General features: G+C 56.8%; 1 protein-coding gene across 1 annotated transcript in view; it reads right to left on the minus strand.

Annotated features, from left to right (window-relative positions):
• NKAIN1 (sodium/potassium transporting ATPase interacting 1) overlaps positions 1-21,042 on the minus strand; it is a 35,379-nt gene extending 14,337 nt beyond the window's left edge. Inside the window, exon 1 of the mRNA XM_054292460.1 lies at positions 20,785-21,042. Coding sequence (XP_054148435.1) covers positions 20,785-20,838 — 54 coding nt within the window. The 5' untranslated portion in view covers positions 20,839-21,042. The remainder of the gene's footprint in view (positions 1-20,784) is intronic.
• Between the last annotated feature and the right edge of the window lie 5,247 nt (positions 21,043-26,289).

The raw sequence follows: 26,289 nt of genomic DNA on the forward strand, positions 1-26,289 counted from the left end.
AACATGGAGTCAGATTCTCAATTCCTTTCATCATTGGGGGACCCCACAAATCCAATAGGGGAGAGACTCTGAGGGCATCCCATGGAGCTGGAGTGAAGGGATCACACCCGTGTGGCTCCTTAATTCCAGCCTGAAAGAGGAGGAGCTGGGGTGACCCTGCTTGAAGCAAACCCTTCTGCATCCCAAAGAGGCAGAATTTGGGATAAACACCCCAGTTTCTCCATGGATGAGTTAATTAGGGGCTGATAATTACACCACAAAGCAGCTCCAGCCCTGCTCCCTGGCTGTGTTATCCCAGCTTTTTTCCTCTGTGGAAAGAGCAGATCTGGGATTTTCCATCCTTGTGGGATGCAGCTGAAGGTTAAGGGACAAACAGACTCACAAAGGCAGCGTGGCTGCACTCCCAGCTCTCAGTGCCCACCAAGGGCATCCCAAGAATCCCAAGGACATACCAGGGGCAACTCAGGGGCATCCCAAGGGCCCCAGGGGCATCCCAAGGGCATCCCAAGAGCATCCCAAGAATCCCGAGGACATTCCAGGGGCATCCCAAGGGCATCCCAGGGGCAGGGGCATCCCAAGGCCAGCCCCACGTGTTTCACGAGAGGGGAAACTGAGGCACAGCCTCCAGCAGGAGAGTCCAGGTTTGGTGCCCCTGCCCAGGGAACTGCGGGGCTGAGTGAGCACTCTCAGCTCAGAGCTGCTCCTCGGGCTGGTCTGGCTCCTGGAGCATCATCCCCGATCCCGTGGGTGTAAAATGTCCCTGGGAGGGACCTTCAGGACCCCCAGCTCTTCGGGGCTCAGCATCATCCCAAGAAACTTCCCAGCAGCGTCCAACACAGCCAAAATTGTTCCGTGGGCTCAGAGCATCCTCCCTGCCCCTGGAATGGGAATTCCCGCTGCTCCCAGCCCCATTCACACCCCGCTCCCTCCCAGCCCCAGCGCCGCCGGAGCCGGGATGCAAACGCTGTCCCATCGCTAATTAAGATAAACCTCGGCTGATCAATGCAATGAGATTTAGGGCTCCCTCTTAATTAAACACGAGTTCATCGATCGGCCCCAAAACTTCGCTCGGCAGCAAATCACAGCAATTGGCTGGGGGCGGGCTGGTTCCGCTCATCCCGGCCTGGAAGGGATTTGTGTGCACCGGGAATGGGAGCGGGAGGGACCGAACTCCATCAGGGGGTGAGGGGACACGAGTGGGGAGGGGACACCCGTGGGGACACAGGCTCAGCTGGGGCTCAGGGAGGTGGCACCAGGGAGGCAGAGCTGGAGGAAAATGGGATTTTTCCAGTGTGCTGACACCAAATGTAAGAGGGAAGGAGTTTCTCTGTCCTTGAATCACCTGCTGGTTTTGGCGCCCTCACCTTCTTCAGACCCACCCCAAGTTTTCCCAGTCGTTAATCCCCACAAGGAGGGTGGGAGAGCTGGATCCGGCTCTGGCTGTGCTAGGAGCATTGCAGGGTCACCAGGAGCCCCTTCCCCACTAAGGAGTCCCTTCCCCACCCCTTCCCAGGTCTCTTTTCCTGAGAAACCCAGCTTGGAAATTCGATTGCAAAGGGAGAGTGCTGGGTGATCACCTCAGACCCAGCATCCCGGGAATGCAGGAACCTTCCTGCCCAGCAGCTCCTCCTGGAACCAGAGAATCCCAGAATGGTTTGGGTTGGAAAAGACCTTAAATGACCTTAAATCCCATCCCATTACCATGGCAGGGACACCTCCCACTGTGCCAGGTGCTCCAGCCTGGCCTTGGGCACTGCCAGGGCTCCAGGGGCAGCCACAGCTGCTCTGGCAATTCCAGCCCAGCCCCTGCCCACCCTGCCAGGGAACAATTCCCAATTGCCAAGATCCCATCCAGCCCTGCCCTCTGGCACTGGCAGCCATTCCCTGCCTCCTGTCCCTCCATCCTTGTCCCCAGTCCCTCTGCAGCTCTCCTGGAGCCCCTTCAGGCCCTGCAAGGGCTCTGAGCTCTCCCTGGGTTCTTCTCTCTCTGATCCTGGAGCTGGCGCTGGGCAGGATCCTGGAGCTGCTCCTGGCTCCTGCTGCTCTTCAGCCCTGCAGCAGCATCTGCACCCCGGTCTGAGCTCTGAGCTCCCCTCTGGGCCGGGCAGGGCTCCTGGCCCCCCGATGGGTCATTATCCCGCAGCTGGGTGATTTCCTCCCGCACACCATATGCCAGAGGCTCGCCGGGGATTTAACTTTTCATTTGGTCGCGTTTGGAGGGGATTTGCCTGTTCTGACTCCTCATGCGCTGTGGCCGAAGATGCTGCAACAGCCTCGCTCGCCCCATCCCTGAGCCGCCGCCATCTCTGGGGGTTCTGGCCCCCAAAAACCATCGGGGTTCGGAGAGGAACCCCCCAGGGCAGCGTTTGGCAGGACAGTGGGATCCCCGATCTGTAACGAATGTTCTCCACAGCCCCGGGGCTGATGGAGCATCCCGGGAGCTCCCCCCAGCCCCAGGGACACTCCAAAGGTGCTCCACGACCCCTGTTCCAGGTTGCAATGCAAGATGTATTCCATTACCATCTGTATGGCAGATTATCTTTTGTCAAGTGGGCAGTTTGCCTTATCTCTCTCTTTGAGTGACCACACCCACTCCTCCCTCGGGAGGGGACATCTGCTGATAACAGCTATTGAATGTTCCTGCATGGCTGATAAGAACTACAGCATCCCATTGGGAGATGGGAGCCCAGAGGGAGGAGCCAAGCATTCCTACCCGGATAGAATCTGGAGATTCTGGAACACCAGCACAGCTTCTGCACTGGACTGCCCAGAGGAACAGCAGCTGCCTCTGCCCCTGGATCTTCAGAGGCAGAGACTGCACCTTTCTCCAGGATCCCTGCTCCAGCAGAACCAGCCCTGACACTGCAGGAGGGCTGAGCCACAATTCCAATGGGACTGCTGCCAACAGCCTGACCCACAGGGTGTCAGGTTGGGTTCTGACTCTGGCAGTTCACTGCATTGTTTATTTTATCCTTTTATTTTTTTCCTTCCCTATTAAATAACTGTTATTTCTTGCTCCCATATTTTCGCCTGAGAGCCCCTTAATTTAAAATTTATAGCAATTGGGAGGGAAGGGGAAGATTTACATTTTCCATTTCAGGGGAGGCTCCTGCCTTCCTCAGCAGGCACCTGGCTTTCCAAACCAAGACACCCTCACATCCCCACCCCGACCCCCTAACAGGCTCCCACCCTCCCCCAGCCCCTCTGTTTGAGGCCATTTAGGGCATTTTGTCTCTGCCAATGTCCTCCCTTGCCCGTGAGGAGCCTCAGAAACTGTGGGAAGCAGCTCCACCCCGCAGCCCCGGCCCAGGAAGGGGAATTGGCCGCGATTTAAATGAGATGAGAACACGATTGGTTATTAGGGAGGTGCAAACACCGCTGTGAACCCGGGGACTTCATTTAATGGCTTGGAAACAAGTTCCTGACCTACTTCCATCTGCAAAAGCCTTCATGAAATCACAGATGGAAAGAAATGAAAGGCGCCAATCCCTCTCCAGCATCGGCTGGGGAGGAGCAGGATCCAGTGGCTGCAGCTGGAAAGAGGCCCTGATGCAGGAGCAAAACCATGCCAGGACTGAAAATTGGGGTGAAAGAGGCACAAACGGGGTCCTTCCCCTGCTGGGATGATCCTTGGTGGATGCTGCAGGTTTTAGGACCCCTTTGAACCCCCCAGATGGGAGGTCTCAATGCATCCTGGTCCTGGGATGTGGCACTGGGGACACTTGGTGTGCCCAGGGCCCCCCAGCACCCACTGCCCACCCCACAGCTTCCTCTCCTCTCTCCCATTGGATGCCCCCTCCCCTTTCCCAGTTATTTATTTATTTCATTCCCCCTCATCCGGCAGCGTTGCCATGGGAACAGAGCCCCGGCTGGATGCACCCGTCTGGACGCTGCACCCCGGAATCCTGATGGAATCTGCCCTGTGGGATGAGCCCTGGGGGCGTCCCCACCACTGGGAACCCCTGGGGTGCCACCCTTGGGTGCCCTCCAAGCCCTGCTCCCACATCCGTGCCCCTGGCTCCATCCATCCCTGAGGGTTCTATCAGGGAGGGCTGGGAAATGCAGCCTTGGGGGGGCTAATGGCCATAAATATTATTATTGTTGGTATTATTATTATTATTATTATTATTACTACTACTACTACTACTACTACTACTACTACTACTACTACTATTACTATTATTACAATTATTACAATTATTACTATTATTTCCCCTAAATGTAGCTGATGAAACCAGGCTGATCCTGTTCTGGCTCCACCACAGGAGAGGGAAACTGAGGCACGGCATAGAGAGAAACCCAACCCTCCCAAAACCTTCTGGGAATGCTGAAATCCAGGGAATTTGGTGTTCCCCCATGGAGAGGGGGATGGATGCTCCATAACCACCTCCCGATGATTCTCACCAGGAGGAAGCTCCTCCTCATTTCCACCCCAAAAACAAAGCCCTGAGCCCCATCAGCTCCCAAACTGTGGGATCTGGGTGCATTTGGCTCCAATATCCCCATAAGAACCCCGGGAATTTTGATAGTTTGGTTTTTTCCCTGAAAACAGCACAAATTCCCAATTTCCCCAGGAGCAGGCTGCTCTAACCGATTTACCTCTGACAAAATATCTCCTTAACTCTGACACGATATCACATTTATATTTCACTGAGCTTTAACACAACGCCCCAGCTCCCGCTGGCAGCATCCCACAAACGCGGCCCTGAGATCCCTTTCCCCTCCTGCCTCCCAGCCAGGAAACTTTTCCAGGAAACTTTTGGAGTTTAAATTTTGGGGGATTTTGTGCTTAAATTTAGGAGATCTTGGGTTTAACTTTCAGGGATTTTGTCCTTATGCTTGGGCAATCTTGGTCTTAAATTTAGAGGATTTTGTCCTTAAATTTGGAGGATCTTGGGCATAAATTTGAGAGATTTGGGGCTTAAATTTGGGGGGTTTGGGGCTTAAATATGGGGATCTTGGGCTCAAATTTGAGAACGTTGAGTTTAACTTTGGGGTATTTTTTCCTTAAATTTGGGGTATTTGAGTCTTAAATTTGGGGGATCTTGGGCTTAAGTATGGGGGATTTTGGGCTCAATTTTGGGAATCTTAGGTTTAACTTTGGGGGATTTTGTCCTTATATTTGGGGAATTTGGGGCTTAAATTTGGAGGATTTGGGGTTTAAATATGGGGGATCTTGGGCTCAAATTTGAGAAACTTGTGTTTGACTTTGGGGTATTTTTTCCTTAAATTTGGGGGATTTGAGGCTTAAATATGGGGGATCTTGGTCTCACATTGGGAATCTTGGGTTTGACTTTGGGGCACTGCACAGCCAGAGGCAATAAAATGGGAAACCAGGAGAGATGTGGGGAGCCTGAGTCCCTAAATCACAAATTCCTGGAATGAGACAGAGACAAAGGCTGGGGCTGGACGTGGGAGGGGACTGGGCAGGGAAAAGCGAAGGAATGGGACAATCTGCTCCAAAAATTTGCCAATCCCAGCAGGATGGGGCAGGATGGATGCTGGAGGAGATGACCCAGCAGCCCGCGGTGGACACGGATTAAGCCGCAGGCAATTTCCATGCTAATTCTCCCGTTCTGTTCCTTATCCTGACATCTGGGAAAAGCCAGAGGTATTTTCCCCAAAATCTCAACCGACGCCTCAAAGACACCGTTAATATAATCTGATAGAGGAGAGGAAAAAAATGAATATATAATATACACATATATATAGGAAAAAAAATCCAATTTACTGTCTTATTTAGCGGCACTTTCCGTAATCAATTCTCGCAGGGAAGAGCCCTGATTAAAGCCAAGCGCATCGCTATGGAAACCGGCATTCCCTCCTCCCACGGCCCGCGGGCTGCGAAGGAGAAGCTGGGCTGAGGAAATCTGCCTGGTAACAACCCCGTTAATGAGCCGGGGAGCAAAAATAATCCCTGCGAGCGCTGGCGCCGCCAAAGGAGCAGCCGGCGGCAGCCGGTGGGGAGGCGAAACGGCTCCCAAAATATTGATTTTTTTAAATTTTTTTTTTTTCTGGGATTGTTTTAAGGAGGAGGGGACGCTCCCACATCCTGGAGGGATGAGCGGACATCTGGAGGTGGTTCCCGTGCGCGCCCACCCAGCCCGGCGGGTGTGGGTGTTTCTTGCAGCGTTTATCCAATTTTTTAGCTTTAAAACCCCGGATCAAAGCACGCAGGTCCGAGGGATTCGCCTGCACGGCGAGGTGGGAGCTGCCGGCATGAATGGGATTTATGGGAAACCCAAATGGATGTATGGGAAACCCAAATGGATTTATGGGGTTTCCCTCTCCTCAGGGTAATTCCACAACCCACGGGCACCCGTGGTTTCGGGTGGGGAGCATCACCCCCACTGCCCACTCCCATCCTGGGCTAAAATCTTGGGGGTTTTGGGGCTGGAATTAAGGGATCTTGGTCTTGGATCTGGTGGATTTTTGTGCTTAAATTTGAGAGAATTTGGGCTTACATTTGGGGCTTAAATATAGGAGAGTTTGGCCTTAAATATGGGAAACCTTTAGTTTAAATTTGGGGGATTTGTATTTTAAATATGGGAAATTTGGGGTGTAAATATGGGACAGTTTGGGCTTAAATTTGGGGAACATTTGGTTTAAATTTGGGAGATTTGTATTTTAAATATGGGGAATTTGGGGCTTAAAATTGGGAGAGTTTGGGCTTAAATATGGGAAACCTTTGGTTTAAATTTGGGGGATTTGTATTTTAAATATGGGGGATCTTGGGCTTAAATATGGGAGCAACCCCCCACCATGGGCGAGAATTTATTGGAGAATTGGAGATTTATTCTTAATTCTCCATTGAGTAATGGGACCTGGAGGGTTTGGGGTCTCCTCCTGGCTGGACGAGCACCCTGTAAGGGGAACGTGCTGGGACAGAAATTCCCATGGGCTGTAAGGAAATGGGGGGTGGGAGAGATGAATGGCAGAGAAGGGGCTGGGATGTTTCCTGAGCCCTCAACGAGCTTTTGGGGAGCAAAAGTCTGCCCAGGACATCTCAGTATCCACTGAGGAATTCAATAACAATCCCATCAACATTCTTCCCGAAACCCTCATCCCCATCCCTGTCACTCCTCCCAGGGGTGAGGGTGGAGGCCCTCTGCCCTGGCAGTGGGACTGTGCTCCAGGCAGGACCAGAGCATCCCACCATTCCCACCACCTCTGCACCTGCATCCCAGGGCTTTCCAAAGTACAGGAGCTGGAGAGGCACCCAAAGGAAGCACTGTCCTAATAAACCCGGAATGTCTCGAGTAACTCCTTCAGTGAAGGAGCCAGTGGGGCTGATCCCAATGATCCCTTTGCTGTTGATCCTACTGACACCTCTGCTGTTGATCCCAATGACCCTTCTGCTGTAGATCCCGATGATCCCTGTGGTGTAGATCCCAATGATGCCTTCACTGTTGATCCCACAATCCCTGTGCTGTAGATCCCACAATCCCAGTGCTGCAGATCCCAAGATCCCTCTGCTGTAGATCCCGGAATCCCTGTGCTGTGGATCCCACAATCTCTTCACTGTGGATTCCACAATCCCTCTGCTGTAGATTCCATGATCTCTGTGCCATGGATCCCAGGATCCATGTGCCATAGATCCCAGGATCCTTCACTGTGGATCCCAAGGATCCCTGTGCTGTGGATCCCAATGATCCCTTCGCTGTAGATCCCAGGATCCCTTCACTGTGGATCTCTTCACATTGGATCCCACAATCCCTTCCCTGTAGGTCCCAATGATCTCTGTTCTGTGGATCCCAGGATCCTTCACTGTGGATCCCACAATCCTTTCACTGTGGATCCCAATGATCCCTGTGCCGTGGATCCCAGGATCCCTGTGCCATTGATCCCACAATCCTTTCACTATGGGTCCCACAATCCCTGTGCTGTGGATCCCCCAATCCCTTCACCGTGGATCTCAGGATCCCTGTGCCATGGATCCCACAATCCCTTAACTGTGGATCCCATGATCCCTGTACTGTAAATCCCAGGATACCTTCACTGTGGATCCCACAATCCTCGTGCCATGGATCCCACAATCCCCGTGCTGTAGATCCCAATGATCCCTTCACTGTGGATTCCACAATCCCCGTGCCGTGGATCCCACAATCCCCGTGGCATGGATCCCACAATCCCCGTGCTGTGGATCCCAATGATCCCTTCCCTGTGGATCCCCTCTCCCGTTCCCGTTTATCCGGGCAGGATGTGCCGGGCGGTGCCGCAGCCCCGGCTCCTCATTAACCGCAGCCATCGGCAGCTCGGGAGCTCATTAGGGACTCCCCAAACAGCCGTAAAAATTGCTTTCATTAATTGCTTCACCCTCCTTCCCTCCCCACCCTGCGGGAGGGGTTTGGGATGGGATTTCCCAGCCGCTTTCTTGGGTAGGGATCGTGGGTGAGCAGCTCCAGGGCTGGATCCATCCCGGGGCCTCCCCTCGCTCCTCTGCATCCCTGAAGGACAAGATGTGACACTGGATGTGGTGACAGGTGACATCCCGGGCCCTGCAGGGATGTGAGTCCATCATCCCCCTGCATCAGGGCCGGCCCCATAATGGGGATTTCCCCCAGAACTGTTTTTCCACTGGCACGGCTTTGCCAGCTGGGTGACGCGTGCTGTCCCACCCCATTATCCCCCTCATGGCAGGGATGAGTTTTTCCATATGAAAATATTTAGGGAAACCCCACCAAGGCCTGGACCCCGCTAATGAGGGTGCATTAATTGCGAGCCCTCACCCCATGTATAATCCAAGGCCTTTGTTAGGGCTGGGCTTGCTTTGTCTGGGAAGTGCCACCCACCCACCCAGGCACCCTGAGCCACACAGCTCCTTCGGGGGGAGGGGCTGAGTCAAAATAATTGGGGCTGCTGGGAGGTGGGGACGGGGTCATTAGGGGGTTGGGGTCATTAGTGGGGTTGGGGTCATTAGTGGGGTCGGCATCCCCCTCATGGAAGAGGGGATGGGGCAGGGGGACATGGGGACAGCCCAGAGCACCATGGAAGGAGCAACAGGGGGACCCCAAAAGGTGGTGGGAGCATCAGTGGGTGCTGCTGGGCTGTGGCGGCTGCTGGGCTGGGACTTGTCCCCACATTTTGAGGTGGAAATCCTCATTCTTGCTGTGGGTGCACTCAAAATTTTGGGGTTGGGGCCTGTGGGTGCCAGAATTGGGGGCAGCACCCATGTTTTGGATGGGTGATGGAGAGGAACTGCAGCAATGGGGCATAAACCAGCCCCAAATGGGTGAGGGCGTCCCTAAATACAGCTCCTGACAGCACCAGACACCCCAAAGTCACCCCAAATTCCCCAGATACCCTCAGCTCCGGGTCCAGCTCCGGTGCTGGACCAGGCTCAGCCCCAGGACCAGCAGCCTGAACCCAGGTGGGATGCAGCCCTGGGAGGATGGGAAGGGGACAGGGATGTCCTCACCCCCAGAGGAACTGGGGGACCTGCACCTCTCCACAGGCCACCACCCCACAACTGCTGAGCTTTGGGGGAAAAAAGATCTGAAAAATAGAAATAAACCTTTTAATAACCCATCTCCTGGTCACAGCAGCACCAGGCTGTGCTGCTAAATGGAATCCCTGGGGGAGCCAGCGAATCTGAGACACGAGGCAAATTCCCAGGAGGGAACAAAACAGGGAATAAAACACAGCCCTGAAATTCCCATAGCTCCAGTCCCTCCCAGGGGGATGGGGGGACATCCTGGGTGTCCCCAGGTGACCACAGGCAGCGGCAGGGCTGGGAGCTGGAGGGGATTGAGGCACAGCCAGGGGGGCACAGGGACCCCCAGCCCTGGGGACTCCCAACCCCACAGCATCGTCCCCTGGGTGTCCCCACCCAAGCCTGGCAGTGCTACTCACGGCCCCAGGGCTGCCCATCACACACTCAATGATCAGGGGATGCCACCTCCCACCCACAGGTGCCCCCTCCAGTGTCACCTCCATCCCTGGGCACCCTCAGACCCCCCCAGCTGCTCTGTGACCACCTCAGTGGTCCCCACATGGCCATGGGGACTCGGTGCCAGCCCTGTGCTCCCCATGCCCATCCCAGGGCCCTGGCTGTGCCCCCACCCCGGTGCCAGGGGTTGCAGACAAGGCCAGGGAAGGACACACCCGCCCCAGAGGAATTGGCCATCGCTGGTGACGGGCTGGAAGTGGCAGCAGAGGAGGGGACAGCAGGGGACACGAGCTGAGGGGTCCCCCAGGCACAGATGGAGATGCCAGGTGTCCCCAGGGTGGGTGAGAGGGACGGGGATGGCTCCTGAGCCAAAGCAGGGCAGGGAAGAGCAGAGCAAACACAAATCTGAGCCTGCAAAGGTTTGCGTGAAGCTGCCGAGCCCAGGCCTGGCTGCTGCACCCACGGGGGGATCTGGGTCCTTTCCTGGGGCTGGGGACACAAATCAGGGCAGGGGGACCCAGCTGGACCCCACAGCCACGGCTTCCACCACTCCTGAGATCCATGGGGTGGAGAAGAGGGGGACAGAGCCCAGGAGGGTGGGACAAGGACTCTCAGCGTGACACTTGCAGGCAGTGCCTGAGCACCTCCATTAATCCGGGCTGTGCCTGCACGGAATCAGAGCAGGGCCAGGGCTGCTCTGGGGCTCCCGGGAGCTCCTGCATTCCAAGAACCCTCCAGCCCCACTCTGAGCATCCCCCAGAGCACCCTTCACTCATCCCAAGTACCCTCTGCTCCCATCTGAGCACCCTCCATGCCCACCCCAACCACCTCAAGCATCCTCCACTCCCTGAGCATTCTCCATTCCCACAACATCCTCCATTCCCACCTCAAGCACCTCAAGCACCCTGAGCATCCCTCATTCCCACCCGAGCATCCTCCCCATGACCCAGCACCCTCCACTACCACACTCCCACCCTGAGCTCCCTCTCCTCCCTTCCCCTGGGACATTTCCCACTCTGGGTTTGTGCCTGGGAGTCCCTGTGGGGTGGCACCAGTGTGGCACCGTTCCAATGACATTCCCACCGCTCCCTGCAGCCCCAATTCCCAAACTGGGACAGTCACTGAGGCCACCCCCAGTGGCCCTTTGGTATCCCAAGTCCCATCCACCGAAGGTTCCACATATTCCTGCCCCAGCACCAGGGCAGGGGAGGTAAATCCACCCGGTGCCACATTCCCGGGGTTCCCGGACACACCTCCCTGCTGGGAAAGGGCCTCGCCATCGATCCGGCCGTGGGAAGAGACCGCAGTGCCCCGGGGTGCTAATTAGCCCTAATCAAGGTAATTAGCTTGTGAACAGAGCAGCGGGGCACCCCCCGAGCGTGGCTGCGTCCCCTGCGTGTGACAGCACAGCTGTGACCCGACCAGGCAGAGCAGTGTGGGCAGGGAGGGTGACAGGGGTGACAGGACACCTTTGACAGGACACGGGACACAGCGCCGATGGCTCTGCAGTGTCATTGTCACCGCCAGCCCCTGGGTACCCCAGGACCTCCCCCAGCACCCCCACGGTATCGGTGCCCTCTGCCAGGACACAGCCAGGAGGTGGCACCAGGATGAGAGAAATCCCCTCTGGGGGGTTCCCAGCCCAGCTCAGCTCAGAGGTCCCAGTGTTCACACCCAGGCACCCCGAAACCCCCCCGTGCCCTCCTGCATCCATCCCTCCCTTCCTGCTGCTCCTGCTTCCCAAACAATGGAGCTGCCGGGATGTGCTGAGCCCCAGCTCCATGCAGGGGCCAGGGGCTGATCCCTGAGGGGGAGTAGGGAACCAGCACCCCGAAGTAGGTCCTACAATGCTGGGGAAGATGAAGCAGGAAAGCCTTATAAATATGATTGCCTGGCAAAAGATTTTGAGAGTATGGAAACTCTAAGCGAGATTGAAATGAAAGCAAGCTTTGAGATCCCTCAGGTACTGAACAACTGGAAAACAATGGCATGGCCAGCTGAAGGTGATCCCCTTTGGATCAAACAATCCCCTCTGCTTGCAGACAGGCCCAAGGCTCAGAGCAGACCCTGCCAGCTTGGCAGAAGGGGCCAAAGAGGAGTTTTTAGGGTTTAAAATGTAACCCAGTGTGGTAATGTAATGATTCTTACAGGCTGTATGGAAATGCTGTAGGATTTGTATCTTGGACTAGATTGGCTAGTGAGAATGGGAATATTCAGCACAGAAGATTTATGGTAACGGGAACCTTGCTCTCTTATGCTTTTGCTCTCTTACCCTCTTACTATCTTACCTTTTTTACTCCCTTACCCTCTCATCCTCTCTCCCCCTCTCTTCTCTCGGGCCTGCTCTGAGCTGTGTTTGGCAGCTCCCAGCAGGGCCCTGCACCCAGGCCCTTTGCAATAAACCACAAGTTCCCAGCCCTGGCTGCAGAGATCTCTGCTCTCTGTCCGTCCCCACCGTCCTACCCCCCAATGCTCCTACACTATCGCACCTCTCATCCTCCACACCCATTAAATAATTAAATAATATAGCCTCTATTAAATAACGTAACCTCACAGGGACAGAGGGGTCACCACTGCTCCACTTGGGCCATTGTTTTTCCTCCCCAAAATCTCCTTCTATCACAGATGAGACCCAAAGGAGGGAGAATTTCCCCCAAGCACATGGGAGCTGTTATTAATCTTAATAAAAACCTCTTGGGGCTTAATGTCCTGGTTAAACACAGCCTGGGCTGCTCTCTGCCCACTTTGCATTCCCACTTTTCCAGGTTGTTACACCTGAATTTTGGAAATTGAAATAAATAGCTGCTTTCAAATGGGGGAAAGGGAGAAATCAGTGCCAATGGGGCCATTCTGAGGTACTCCAAGCATCCCCCAGGATTTGGGATGAATGTTCTCTCCCTACTCAGCCCTCAATGATCATCAATCCCAGCCATGCTGGCTGCAGTGGGGACAGGGACATCTCGGGGCATTCCAGGAGCAGGAGCAGTGGGGACACAGCCTGGAGCACTGGGGTGTGGCTGGGAAGGCTCCTACCCCTGGTACTGCTCACCCAGGCCAGCAGAGATGGATACAGAACCCCCTACACCCCAGAGCAGGCTGTTGAAGCAGGCAGGAGTGAGGGATTTGTGGGTTTTCCATCCCTGCCCCTTTTCCAAAGGATGGGAGATCCCCAGGGAATGGCTGCAGCACCCCAAGGGCTCCTGGCTCAGGGGGGAGTTGGTTCCAGCAGGATCCTGTTCCTGCCACGATGTGTAGTGGGACACAGAGCCCCTCCCAGCCCTGGGAATGGGCATGAAGCTGGGAGGGTGTCCTGGTACCTGTAGCATTCACATTCTCTGAAAAATCCCCTCACCCAGGATTTTTCTCCTGGGAAGCTGGGAAGCCTCAGAGAAAAGGAAAACAATTCTGATCTCATTTGCTTCTCCTGGGTTGTGCTCATGTGGAATGTGTTTGGAGATTGTTTACCCACAGGTGATTGTTCCATTGGATTCTGCTGGGAGTTGTTTTCACTCGTTGGCCAATCAGGGCCAAGCTGTGTCGGGATTCTGGAGAGAGTCAGGAGTTTTCATTATTATCTTTTTAGCATTCTGTCTGTATCCTTTCTGTATTCTTTAGTGTAGTATAGTATAGTATAGTATAGTATAGTATAGTATAGTATAGTGTAGTGTAGTATAGTATAGTATAGTATAGTATAGTATAGTATAGTATGGTATTTCTTAATATAATGCAGTATAATAAAGTAATAAATCAGCCTTCTGAGGACATGGAGTCAGATCCATCATTCCTGCCTTCATCAGGGCACCCCACAAATCCAATAGGTTCCCACCCCAGCATCCTCCCACCTGCCCAAGCCACCCCTGTGCCATCTTTGTGGGGCAGGGCTGGGAGCTCAGAGCCAGGTCTGTGTCCCAGAGGGGGATGTGGCTTTCCCTTTGGGAACTGAATTCCTGCACAGTGAGTTTGGGACTGGTTGAGCCCCAAACCATCTTCCAGGGCTTCCCTGGGGCTTCTCTCTGGAGGAACTGAGCAGAGAGGAGCCAAGAGCACCTCTGCAGAAGGAAAAAGTGGTGGAAGTTGATGCCTCGGGTTTAGATTTTTTATTTTTCAGATTCTGCTTTAATGTGTGGGTCTGGGCTTCTTATTAAGGGGTGGTGAGCTCTGTGCACAGAGCAGGGAGACAAAACAATTCCTGCTCCAGCTGGGGACCAAGGACAACTGATCCAAATCTCAGCCCAAGAGCACAAACAACGTGGGCTGGAGAGAGAAAAACAACCAGGGTGGGACTGCCTGGGCTAAAGCTGGAATGGGACAATGAACTGCAAGATGGAAATGGAGCAGAACTGATCACAGTGACAGACCCCGTGCCCGGCCATGCATTTTGGGACCATTTTGGTTCATCTTGGGTGCAGCCCTGGCTGGGCTCTTGTGCTGCCCAAGGTGGATCCATGGAGGAGATCCTTTCAATAAATCCCTGCTTTATTTGTTAACTCCATCCAGTCTCTGTCCTAGAGCAGGCTTCCCAAGGCATCAGAGCCATCAGAGCCTGGGACAGGGAGAGCATTCCATGAATAAAAAACACCATGAAGAGTTCACAGGTGCTCCTGGATCCTCCAGCAGTGAATTCCCAAACAAACCCAACTTCTGCTGGAATAACAACCCAGGGTGCTCAACACCCCCAGTGCTGCCACTGTGACCTGTGTGGGGGTGTCCCTGTTGTCCTTCCAAACATGGCCCAAGCCAAAGGCAGCAGGGAAAGACCAAGGCACCCAGAGCTCATTTGTGGCTGTGGTTAATCACCTTCAGAGCTGAAAAAAACCTTTTCTCCCCAAAACCCACTCACTTTGCCTCATTGCTCCTGCATTAAGGGCTGTTGGGACTGGGAATCTCTTCCACCTCCCCATCTTGGTTGGATATTAGGAAAAGGTTTTTTACAGAAAGGGTGATAAAGTTCTGGAATGTTCTGCCCGGGGAGGCGGTGGAGTCACCATTCCTGGGAGTGTTTAACAAAGCCTGGATGTGGCACTGGGTGCCAGGCTTGAGTTGAGGTTTTGGGGCTGGGTTGGACTCGATGGTCTTGAAGGTCTCTTCCAACCCAGTGATTCTGGGAATTCTGGGAGTCTTCAAGGGGGGATGGTTTAAACTAAAAGAAGGGAGACTCAGGTAGAATTTTGGGAAGGAATCGTTCCCTGGCAGGGTGGGCAGGGGCTGGGCTGGAATTGCCTGAGCAGCTGTGGCTGCCCCTGGAGCCCTGGCAGTGCCCAAGGCCAGGCTGGAGCACCCGGCACAGTGGAAGGTGGCCCTGCCCATGGTGGGGGTGGCACTGGAGGGGATTTAAGGTTCCTTTCCCATCCAAAGCATTTCAGCGTTCTGTGATCTTCCCTCAGAGCAGCCACTGACCCTGAGCCAATCCAGAGGCTCTTTGGCCACATCTCCCATCCTGGGGTTCCTTTCCCAGCCCCCTCCCGATGGCTTGGTGATGGATTTTGGGATGGGACAGCCCCTGGCCCTTGGGCTGCCCAGGATGCACCTCCAGGGGACTCTTCCATGCCAGGCTCTGCTCACCCCCATCCCACACCTTTTCTCCAGTGATGATTTCATTCCTTCTCTTCTTTCTGCCCAGTGCTGAAATGAGCACCATTGATTTTTCATAACACTAGTTTTTTTCCTAACAGGAGCCACCTGGGATTAAATCAAATTCCTTATCAGCATCCAGACAATTGCTGGGGCAGCTCAGCCCCATCCAGCAGCCAGAGCTGGGAGCTCAAGGAGAAACAAGAGCCAGGTTTGGCTGGGCCAGACACATTTCCCAGCTCTCCATGAGCACATCTGCTTCAGGCTTTTCTGCTCACATCAACCTTTCCTTCCCGGGCTCTGACAGTTCCGCTGTCGGGCCAGGCTGGTTTCAGCCTCATCCTCTTTATTTTCTCTACAACCCAGCCCCCTGAGACATTTATTTTCCAGCCCCCCTCGCTGCCAGCTCCGTTAAGAACCGCCATGAATGATTTAGGGAGTTCTTCAGGCGGCCTCGTTAATCCTCTCGGGTGCACATTAGCTGGTCCTGCAAATTTAGACGTACGGCGCTTTAATCGCGGTTTTAATTGCGAGCTGCGAGGCTCTGCCTTCCCAAACACACGTCAATAAACCTTTACAGCCCTGCCTGGAATGTGGATGTGCCGGAGGATGCTCACCCACCCACACGGAGCTCTGATGCCTCTGCACGGCCACCCACAGGGCGCTCACCCGGGGAGGTGAAGGGATGGGGTGGGATTTTCAGGCTTTTCAAACACATTTCCCACCTTGGGGCCAGCTCTGGATCCTCTGGATCGCTGGAGCATCCTCATCCCTCCATGACCCCACAGTGGTGCGGGTATCAGCGCCCCCATCGCCCTCATCACGGAGAGGGGATGTGGGGCAACGAGGGGGCTCGGGGGACCGAGGGGCTCCCCTCGCCATCCCCCCATCGCCATGGCAACCATGCAAATGGGAAAGCTTTCCATAATCATCAGGGAGCGGAGCGGAGCAGTACAAACAGCGGCGGCAGTAGATTACAAGCCCATTATGAACAGTCGCACCTTCTGAGCGCTGGTAATTACACCTAATTGTGCATTTAATTGTGTAATTGAAAACCTCCAGCCCGAGTTCAGCCCGGGCTCCTTTCCCCCTCGCCGGGCGGGGGGATGCGGCCGGGGCCGCCCCAGCCCCGCGGTGCCCGGGCCAGCCCGGGACCGGGCGAGGACAAAAGATGCCGGCAGAGGTGGGAGGAGGGTGGTTCCCAGCGGCCGTGGCCAAACCAGGGAAATCAGAGCAGGAAGGGAGGATGGAATGGGACAGGAGGGCCACGGAGCCCACAGGGGTGCAGAGGGACACGCTGTGGCACAGGGATGACACCCAGGGATGAAGGATCATCCTCTCCCTCCACCCATCCCTCGCTAAGCAGAACTCCTGATCCTTCTCCAGCCTTGGAGCCGGGGGTGTCATCCCCGGAACCCCGCGGCTCGGGGAGAGGCTGGGATGGACCCGCGGCCCCCGCAGGGACCGGGCATGGCATGGCACGGTGCATGGCATGGCACTGCATGGCACGGCACGGCATGGCATGGCATGGCACCGCACGGCCCCGCACCGCACCCCGCCAGCCTGGCAGGCTCCGGCAGGCGGGAGGTGCCAAGCCAGCTCTGCTTTTCCAGCCAATTAAAGGAGAAGGAGAGAAACAAAGAAGGAAACGGGAGCTCGGCTGGAAGCGGTGCCGGCTCTGGCAGGGGAGGGGAGCACGGAGCGTCCCCGTCCCTGTCCCCGTCCCCGTCCCGCTGCGGGGCTGAGCACGGAGGGGGCGCTGGGGTCGCCGGGCTGGGATGGAGAAGGAGCTCCAGGAAAACCATCCCGGACCAGAGCCTGAGCGCGGCCGCGGGGCACGGAGCGGGGTGGCCAAGGGACACGGGACAGCAGCTGGACAGAGCCGGCATGAGAGCTGCCAGCAGTGCATGTCCCGATATCCTGATGTCCCCATATCCTGACATCCTGATGTCCCAATATCCTGACATCCTGATGTCCCGATATTCTGATATCCCGGTGTCCTGATATCCCAATATCCCGATATCTCGATATTCAAATATCCTAATATCCCAACATCCTGATGTCCCGATGTCCCAATATCCCAATATCTCAACATCCCTATGTCTCCATGTGCCAATATCCCAATATCCCAAAATCCTGATATCCTGATATCCCAAAATCCTGATATCCTGATGTCCTGATATCCCAATATCCTCATGTCCCAATATCCTGATATCCCAATGTCCCAATATCCCAATGTCATGATATCCGGATACCCCAATGTCCCAATATCTAATGTCCCAATGTCCTGATGTCCTGATATCCCAATGTCCTGATACACCAATATCCCAATGTCCCAATATCCTGATATCCCAATACCCCAATGTTCTGATATCCCTATATCCCAATGTCCCAATGTCCCAATATCTAATGTCCCAATGTCCTGATGTCCTGATATCCTGATATCCTTATGTCCTGATACACCAATATCCCAATGTCCCAATATCCTGATATCCCAATGTCCCGATGTCCCCATATCCCAATGTCCCAAAATCCCAATATCCTGATATCCCAATATCCCAATGTTCTGATATCCTGATATCCCAATGTCCTGACACACCAATATCCCAATATCCCGATATCCCCATCACCAGGGCTGGCCCAGCCCCAGGAGCAGCACAGCTGTCCCCTCCCCTGCAGAGGAACAAACGCTGTGGCTCCCGCACCCCCACACCCGAGCAGGGCAGCCCCACCCCGGGTCCCTGCCCCATCCCACCCCTCAGCATTCCCATTTCCCACAAAGAGAGGGTGAATCCCACAAACGCGGGGCACAGAGAGGGGTTGGTGTCTCCCAGCTGCTGGGAACACCCCGGGGTTTGGCTTTGACCCCACCTCATTATCACCAACATCTGCAGGTGGCCCCTCCCGAGGCGGGGCACGGCCGGTGGGGGTTTGGCAGGAGGGTTTTTCAGGGAAAAGCCATAAATGGAGGCAAAACGTGGCACGTGGTGCTTGTCCCCAGGACCGGGGTCAGCCAGCACTCACAGCATGGCCACGACAGTGGGGAAGGAGCTTGGGGGGTGTTTGAGTGCTCCAAAGCAGCTCCTGTGGTGTCACAGCCCCAAAAGGAGCAAAGCAGCTTCCCAAACTGGTTCAGGGGTGGGCTGGAGCGGGCAGGGCTGGGCAGGGCCCCTCTGGATCGGGGACCTGGTGCCCAGTGGGTGCCAGCTGCACCTGGGGACATCAGAGCATCCCTGGGACCAGGGGGTGAGGGAGCAGGGCATGGATATTGGGGAACCAGCTGGGTGGGAAAGGTGCCCAAGGGGTGACAGTGGCACACAGGGAGCCATGGAAAGGTGACAGTGGCACACAGGGAGCCACGGGAAGGTGCCCATGAGGTGACAGTGGCACACAGGGAGCCATGGGAAGGTGTCTGGGGTGGGCAGGGAGGATCAGCCAGAAATGGTGGCATCACCTCAGGATGTCACCACGCTGCTGTTGAAGGGACAGCAGGGCCAAGGCTGGTCCTGAGTGGGCACACTGGGGGCACAGCTGTCCCCACCCACAGGACACAGGGCCCAGGACAGGTCCCAGGGGCAGCTGGGTGAGGGGACACGAGCCTGCCATGCCATCCCCATGTTGGGGTGGAGCAGGGCAGGGGAGCAGGGATGGGGTCAGGGATCATCCCCCCACCCTGAGGCTCCATCCCAAACCTCAGCTCTGCCTGGCCCAGGTGCTGTGTCACCTCAGGGTGGCCTTGGTCACCCCAGGGGTGGGCACCCAGACCCCTCACCCCAGGATGAGGAGCTGAGGGTTGGGTGCATGTCCCCATGAGGAATGGTGTGGAAGCTGCTGCCTCCAAACCCAGGAAGGAGCTCTGGGGAGCTTCCCAAAGGATGAGCTGGGTCAGGGTGAGCCTGGAGAGGGAAGGGGAGGGTCCCTGGGAAGGGATTGGAGCCTTTGGGGATGCCAACAGCACCAGGACACACGGGGGGAAGGTGGAGGGGACAGCCTGACCGCAATTAGCAGCACAAAGTTCCTGTGGGTGTGAGCAGGAGCTGCTCTCCCAGCCCAGGAACTCACACCCATTCAGCCTTCCCCAAAATGAACAGATTAAAACCCCTCTGATTTGGGATATCTCAGGGAATAATCACCACTCAATCTGCCTGGGAGCCCAGTGGTGAAAAGGAATGTCACCAACAGCCAGGAAACTCCTGCACACCTGGAAAAGCCTCGCTGGATTTATCCTGGATCAGGTGAGTGAAACGCCAAACGAGACCTCAAAGCGAGGGGACAGCTGGGGACACGGAGGCCATGGGGGCACTCCAGCCTGGGGATGATCCCAGCGCTGAGCACCGGCTTCAAACCTTCCCCATCCTCCCCTCGTGTACCCCCATCCAAACGCGGGGACCCCTCCCCACCCGCTGCCTTCTGGAGGATGAAGGATGAGCAAGAGCCGGGAAGAAAGTGCCTGTCAGCAGGATGCCACCATCATCTCCAGCGGGCTCTGAGCCCGTTTCCATCGCCGCGTCCATCCATCCATCCATCACCCCCGTCCCCGGGGACACCTCGAGCTGACCCCACAGATTTCAGCGGTCCCTCCCTGCTCTCCTCGCCCGGCACGGCCGCGGGGGCAAGCAGGAGGCGGCTGATTCTCCATTAACGCACCACCCTGCCGGGACAATTAATCGCAACCTCGCCGGTTTGAGCAGAACCCCCCGGATCCCCCCCGCGCTCCCTTCGCCGCTCCTCGGGCACAGCCCGATGAAGATTGATCCGCGGGCGGCGGCAAGCGCGGCACGGAATTGTCACGAAACCCTACAAATGCAACCCCACAATCTCGTGGAAATCAACCCTCTCCTTTCTCCCTGCTGCCACAGCCCGTGCCCCACACCGCGGGCAGGTGGGTCCCGCTCAGGAGCAGCGGAGTTTCCAAAGTGCTGCCGGCGGCTCCAAGTTTCCCTCTCGCCCCGACTCAGGGGAGCAGCACCCCGAGAGCATCCGGGGAGTCACCAGAACGGGAACGGCGGGCGGGAGTGAACTCGGAGGGAAGAGATTGCAGTTGGGAACAAAGCTCACACCTGCTGGAGACGCAACCTCGGGCACTGACAGCGCAGGGAAGGGGTCCCCATCCACCTCCCGGCCAGCGCCGGCTTGAGGCAGGAGATCAGGGTGGCACTGCCTGTCTTCCAGATCAGCATTTTTCCTTTGCTGTGGGCTTTTTTTGGTTGACGATGAGCCATCCCCGAGCTGGTCCCAGCACAAGGTCACCGCCGAGGCGGCGTGGGGAGCGGTGACAGGCAGCATCTTGCACAAAGCACCCCCGGCATGCCGATGAGCCTTACCAGCTGCAGGCAGCAGAATCCCACCAGCGTGCATCGCCCGTTGCATCTCCCCATGGCTCCCCAGCCGGATCCTCGGGGCTCCCTCCCCGTGGCCTCGCTCCAGCTCCTCAGCAGCCGCCCCTCGGCCACCCGGGCAGCGTCACGGAGGGCTCCAGCACCATGTCCCGCTCGGCCAGCCCCGCCGGCTCAGCACAGCGGCGGGCTGGGCTCGGCGTGGGGCATCGCCCCCTTCTCCCTCCGCCCCCCGGCCCGCTACAGCCCGCTGGGGCGGCGCGGGGGCCGCGGGGCCGCGCAGCCCTGGCCGCCCATGCCCGGCTCGGCGCGGAGCCGAGCGCTCCGCTATTGTCTCCCGCACAGCCGCGCTCCGCGCCCCGGGCGGGCGGGGCCGGGCGGCGCGGCCGGAACAAGGCGGGACGCGGCAGCCGGCGGGGCGCGGCGGGCGGCGCGGCCGGGCGGGGCGGGGGGCGGGCGGGCACGCCGAGCCGCGCCGAGCCCTTGGCGGCCTCCGGGGGCGCGGGCAGCGCGGCCGCTCCGCCGCACCGCGGCTCCCGCCTGGCCTTATGCTTATCCTTAATCATCAGAAAGACACGTTTGTCTTTTAAATCTCAGATTTTTGTTATTAATTCTTTTTTTCGCCTCCGGAGCCAGGTGCGGCTGGGTGAGACCCTGGGGAAGGGCTGCGAGTGCTCCCCCCATATCCCCCCCCGTATCCCCCCGCATCCCCCGGCCCTGCGGCCCTTGGGCGGCGCCTGGACCCGCAGCACGGGGACCCCGCCGCCTCCCCCGGGGTGGCCGTGCCCGCGCAGCAGCTGCGCTTGCGGGGAGGACAGATGGCCGAGCCCGGCGGGAGCGCCCCGCATCCCCCCGCAGAGCCCCGCTCCGCAGAGCCCGCTCGGCACACGCGGCTGGGGCCGGGGCAGAGTGCCTGGGCAGGGAGTGGGTGCACACAGGGCTGACACGGCCCCTCACCGCCACCCGCCCGCTCGCCTTTGTTCTGTTTTCACAGCACACCTTCGGGGACATCGCAGAGCGCGAGCAATCACCGGCATGCTGCTTCCCCAGCGCTCTAGAAACCTCCGGCTGAAATGCCGCCTGGCAGAAGCACTTGGAAACAGTTTGTTGCTTTTAATTTCCATGATTTCTTAATCCTCAGCGCCGATGTTGAGAAGGAGGCATCTCCTAAACCCGCCCCTCACAGCCTTAGGTGTCAGAGCATCCACACGGCATCCGGGGGATGGAGCTGCATTTGTGTGTGTGGTCCAAACCCAGCCAAGCTTGCCAGGGCTCATCCCTCCCACACCTGGAGCTTCTCCTTCATCCTCCACGATGGGGATTTCTGTCCCCCCGGGGCTGTTCCGCGCTCCCGGGGGCGTTTGGGGAGGCTGGGGCTGAAGGAGGGGGCTCTGCAGGAAACGCTTGGCTTTTGTGCATTCAGTGCAAAGATGCAGAGGGCTCCTCGAGGGATGCTCTGAACCGGGCTCTGGGAGCAGGAGCAGACTCAGACGTGGTTTATTCCCCCCTGGCCTGGCTGAGTGACCTCCAGCAGCCCTGAGTATCCCACACCTCCCTGCAGGCTGCCAAGCTGTGGAGCTGGGACACCCCACCATGGCTGGGCCATCCCTCCCAGCTCTCCTGGCTCTGGGATCCCCAGGTTTCACCAGGGACAGGTCCCATCACCTTCATCCCATTCTGTCCCAGGTTCCTCAGGGTGATCCTGGGACAGCCACAGCTCCAGGATTCAGATTTTGGGCTCCTCTGGGAATTAAACACAGCAGGAACTCTGAACAAAAGGGTTGGGATCACCTCACAGGTCAAAAATGATAAGGACCAAAGCAACCCACAGCATCTCTTTGGCCATGACCAGGAAAATTTGCCCTGCTCAGCCCTCCTGCAGCCCCCAAATCACCAGGGAAAGGCAAAATGCTCGGATGGGAAATCATAAATTCCCATCCAATGGCACCGAGATCCTGCCTGGCTCCCGAGCAGGTGGAGTTTTGCAAAGAATCAATTTTAGATTAAAAAAAGGTCAATAAACCCTGTCATGGAGCTTCCCTGGAAGCAGAGAAGACAACTTCATCCAGGAGAGGGTGGGGAACAAGCCCAGGGCTTGGTGCTTTGCTCTGCTCAGAATCTGCCACTCCACACCCCAGCCTGGGGTTTGTGTGCAAGAAAAAGCCCCAATGGCCAAAATGACACAGAAAATATCAGAGGAAATCCAAAAAGGGTCCTGTAATTAACTGGGGGGGGGATGGGAAATTGGAGGGAGCCATCAGGGTCTGTGCGTTGATCCCCAGCTGTGCCCTCACCATGCCCTGTTGTGCCTCAGTTTCCCCAACACCCCCGGGGGGGGTCAGAGCCTCATCCCAAATCTCCTGTGGGATGGAGAAGGGGGAGGAACGACCCCATCAAGGCTGAGACTCCATTCCTCTGCCACCCCACATGCCATGGTGAGGTGACAGCGCTGTCCCCTGTCCCCCATGGCCACCTGGCTCTGGCAGGGCTGGGTCTGCCCCAGCTGAGCTCTGCACCCCCAGGGCAGGAGCAGCCAGATGGGATCTCTTCCCCAGGTACACAAAATCCTCTCTTTCCACTAAACCCGAGCGTTTGAAGTCAAAAACCATCTGCATCTTTATGCCAGAGAGAGCTCTCCCTGCCAGGGGTATAAACAGAACACAGAGACATCAGGTTTTTTCACTAAACTGATATTTTTACACCAAAGTCAGGTTTTTGTCTGTATGGGCAGGGCTGGAGCAGCCTGGGGACAGGGACAGGGACATCACAGTCCCATGGCCAGGGGTGCTCCGGCTTTGGGTCCAGGGATGGGGTAAAGGAGGACCCAGCCCTGGGGTAAAGGATGGCCCAGCTTGGGGTCAGGAGTGCTCCAGCCATAGGGACAGGGATGCTCCAGCCCTGGGTACCAGGGATGTCCCAGGTTTGGAATGAGGGATGTCCCACTCCTGAGGTAAAGGATGGCCCAGATTGGGGACAGGAGTGCTCCATCCCTGGGGACAGGGACACTCCAGCCCTGGGTACCAGGGATGTCCCAGGTTTGGGATCAGGGATGTCCCACTCCTGGGGTCACATTGCTCCAGCCCTGACTCCTGGGGTGTTCCAGGGTCAGGTCAGGAAATGTTGCATCCCCAGGGGCAGAAATGCCCCAGGCCTGGGGTCAGGGATGCTCCAGATCTGGATCCAGGAATGCCCCAGACACGGGATCAGGAATCCTCCATCCCTGGGGTCACAGAGGCCGTGGTTGTGGGGTCAAGGACCTTCCATCCCTGGGGGCAGTGACACTCCAGCCATGGATACTGGGGATGTCCCAGACTTGGGGTTAAAGATGCTCCAGCCCTGAGTTCAGGGATGTCCCAGACTCAGGATCAGGAATGCTCTACCACTGAAGTCGAAGATGCCCTGGGTAAGGGATGCTCCATCCACTGACCCCATCCCTGGGGTCAGAGAGGCTTTGGGTAAGGAATGCTCCATCCCTGGGGACAGTGACACTCCAGCCATGGACACCAGGGATGTCCCAGACTTGGGATTCAGGATGTCCCAGTCCTGGGGTCAAAGATGCTCCAGCTCTGAGTTCAGGGATGTCCCAGAGCCAGGATCAGGAATGCTCTATCCCTGGAGTCATAGATGCCCCGGGGTAAGGGATTCTCCATCCCTGGGGTTGCAGAGTCCATGGTTGTGGGGTCAGGGCTGCTCCAGCCCTGGGGTCAGGGACATTCTGGCTCTGGGGTCAAGGATATTCCATCCCTGGGCTCAAGGCTGCTCCAGCCCTGACTCCAGGGATGTCCCAGGCCCAGGATCAGGAATGCTCCATCCCTGGGGTTGTAGATGCTCTGCAGTAAGGGATGCTCCATCCCTGGAATCAGAGAGGCTCTGGGGTAAGGGATGCTCCATCCCTGGAATCAGAGAGGCCCTGGGTAAGGGATGCTCCATCCCTGGGGTCACAGAGACCTTGGTTGTGGGGTCAGGGTTGCTCCAGGATGTCCCTGACCCCGGGGTCAAGGATATTCCATCCTTGGGGTCCAGGCTGCTCCAGCCCTGACTCCAGGGATGTCCCAGGCCCAGGACAGGGCTTGGAGCACCCAGGGATGGTGGGCAGGGGTGGAATGGGATGAGCTTTACATCCCCACAACCAAACCACTCTGGGATTCTGTGAGTCTGTGACATCCCCAGCTACCTCCAGGAAGAAGCACACATTTATTTAAGCAACCTTTCCCCAGTTTGAAGATAATTAGCCCCCAGCTGCCAGTCACCAGCAGCTCTGAGGATCCCAGGTAATGGATCGGGCTCAGGCGGCTGTTGCAGAATTGATGGATGAGTTAAAATGAGTTCCCACCATTCCTCCTCTGTTGTTATCTTATCTCTGTGCTGGGGAGAAGGGCAGCACATCACAGGATCCATCATCATCATTTCGCCTTTGTAGCTCGCAAAATTCACAATTAACAAAAAAATTTCTCTTCACTTGCTCATGTAATTTAATTAGCTTCCCATTAAACACAGACTAAACAGCATCTATTCCCCACCAGAGCAAATAATTGTTTTCCATTCTCTCAGAAACCATCGCTGGAACTCTCTGAATTCATTAGGGAGCAGCAGTGGGAAAAGGGAGGCAAAAGCTGCAGGAAGGACAGGACGGAATGAGAGGGGAGGGGCGGGGCCGGAGCTGCCTTTGGCCAGCCGGGATGTCCCGGGATGTCCCGGGATGTCCCCACTGTCCCAGGATGTCCCGGGATGTCCCAGGATGTCCCCACTGACCCCACAGGGGGTGCTGGATCCATCCCACTGCACCCCCAGTGCTCTGGGTGCTGCATCCACCCCTCCCCTGGGAGCTCTTGGGGGTGCTGGCATTGCCAAAGGGTCAAGGACCGGGATGGGGACAGGGACAGCGATGGGGACACTCCCCAGGGCCACCTCGGGGTCACTCCCAGCCCCCCAGGCCGGGGATCAGCCCCCCCTGCCAGCCCAGCTCCAGGAACTGGGGCTGTTTATCCGGATCCCAGGAAAGATTTAATTTCCAGTGGAAATCTCTCAAGCAAATTCCTCCCTCGGAGGAATAAACCTGGTTAAGGAAACAATTTGCTCTGCGCTCAGATGAAGCTCGAAAGCTTTGCTGCTGCCACGGCCCAGGGCTGGCTTGGATCTGCTGTGGGATGGGAGCCAGGAGAGCCCTGGGCTGCCCTGGCTGCACATGGGACCAGTGGGAGCAGGGGGAATGGCCCCAAATCCCCCTTAGTGCTACTGAGAAGCAGTGGAAATAGGGGAAACTGGTCCCAAGTCCCTCTGGGTGCATCTGGGACCAGTGGGAACAGAGGAGGACTGGCCCCAAATCTCCCCAGATGCTGCTGGAAACCAGTGGGAACCAGGGGGACTGGCCCCAAATCCCCCTTAATGCTATTGAGAACCAGTGGAAATGGGGGAAACTGGCCCCAAATCTCCCTGGGTGCAGCTGGGAAGCAGCAGGAATGAGGGGACTGGCCCCAAATCCCCGTGGATGCT

This window comes from Melozone crissalis, unplaced genomic scaffold, assembly GCF_028551555.1.
Source record: "Melozone crissalis strain CALT ecotype California unplaced genomic scaffold, PUWL_Pcris_2 ptg000111l_1, whole genome shotgun sequence".
NCBI classification, from domain to species: Eukaryota; Metazoa; Chordata; class Aves; order Passeriformes; family Passerellidae; genus Melozone; species Melozone crissalis.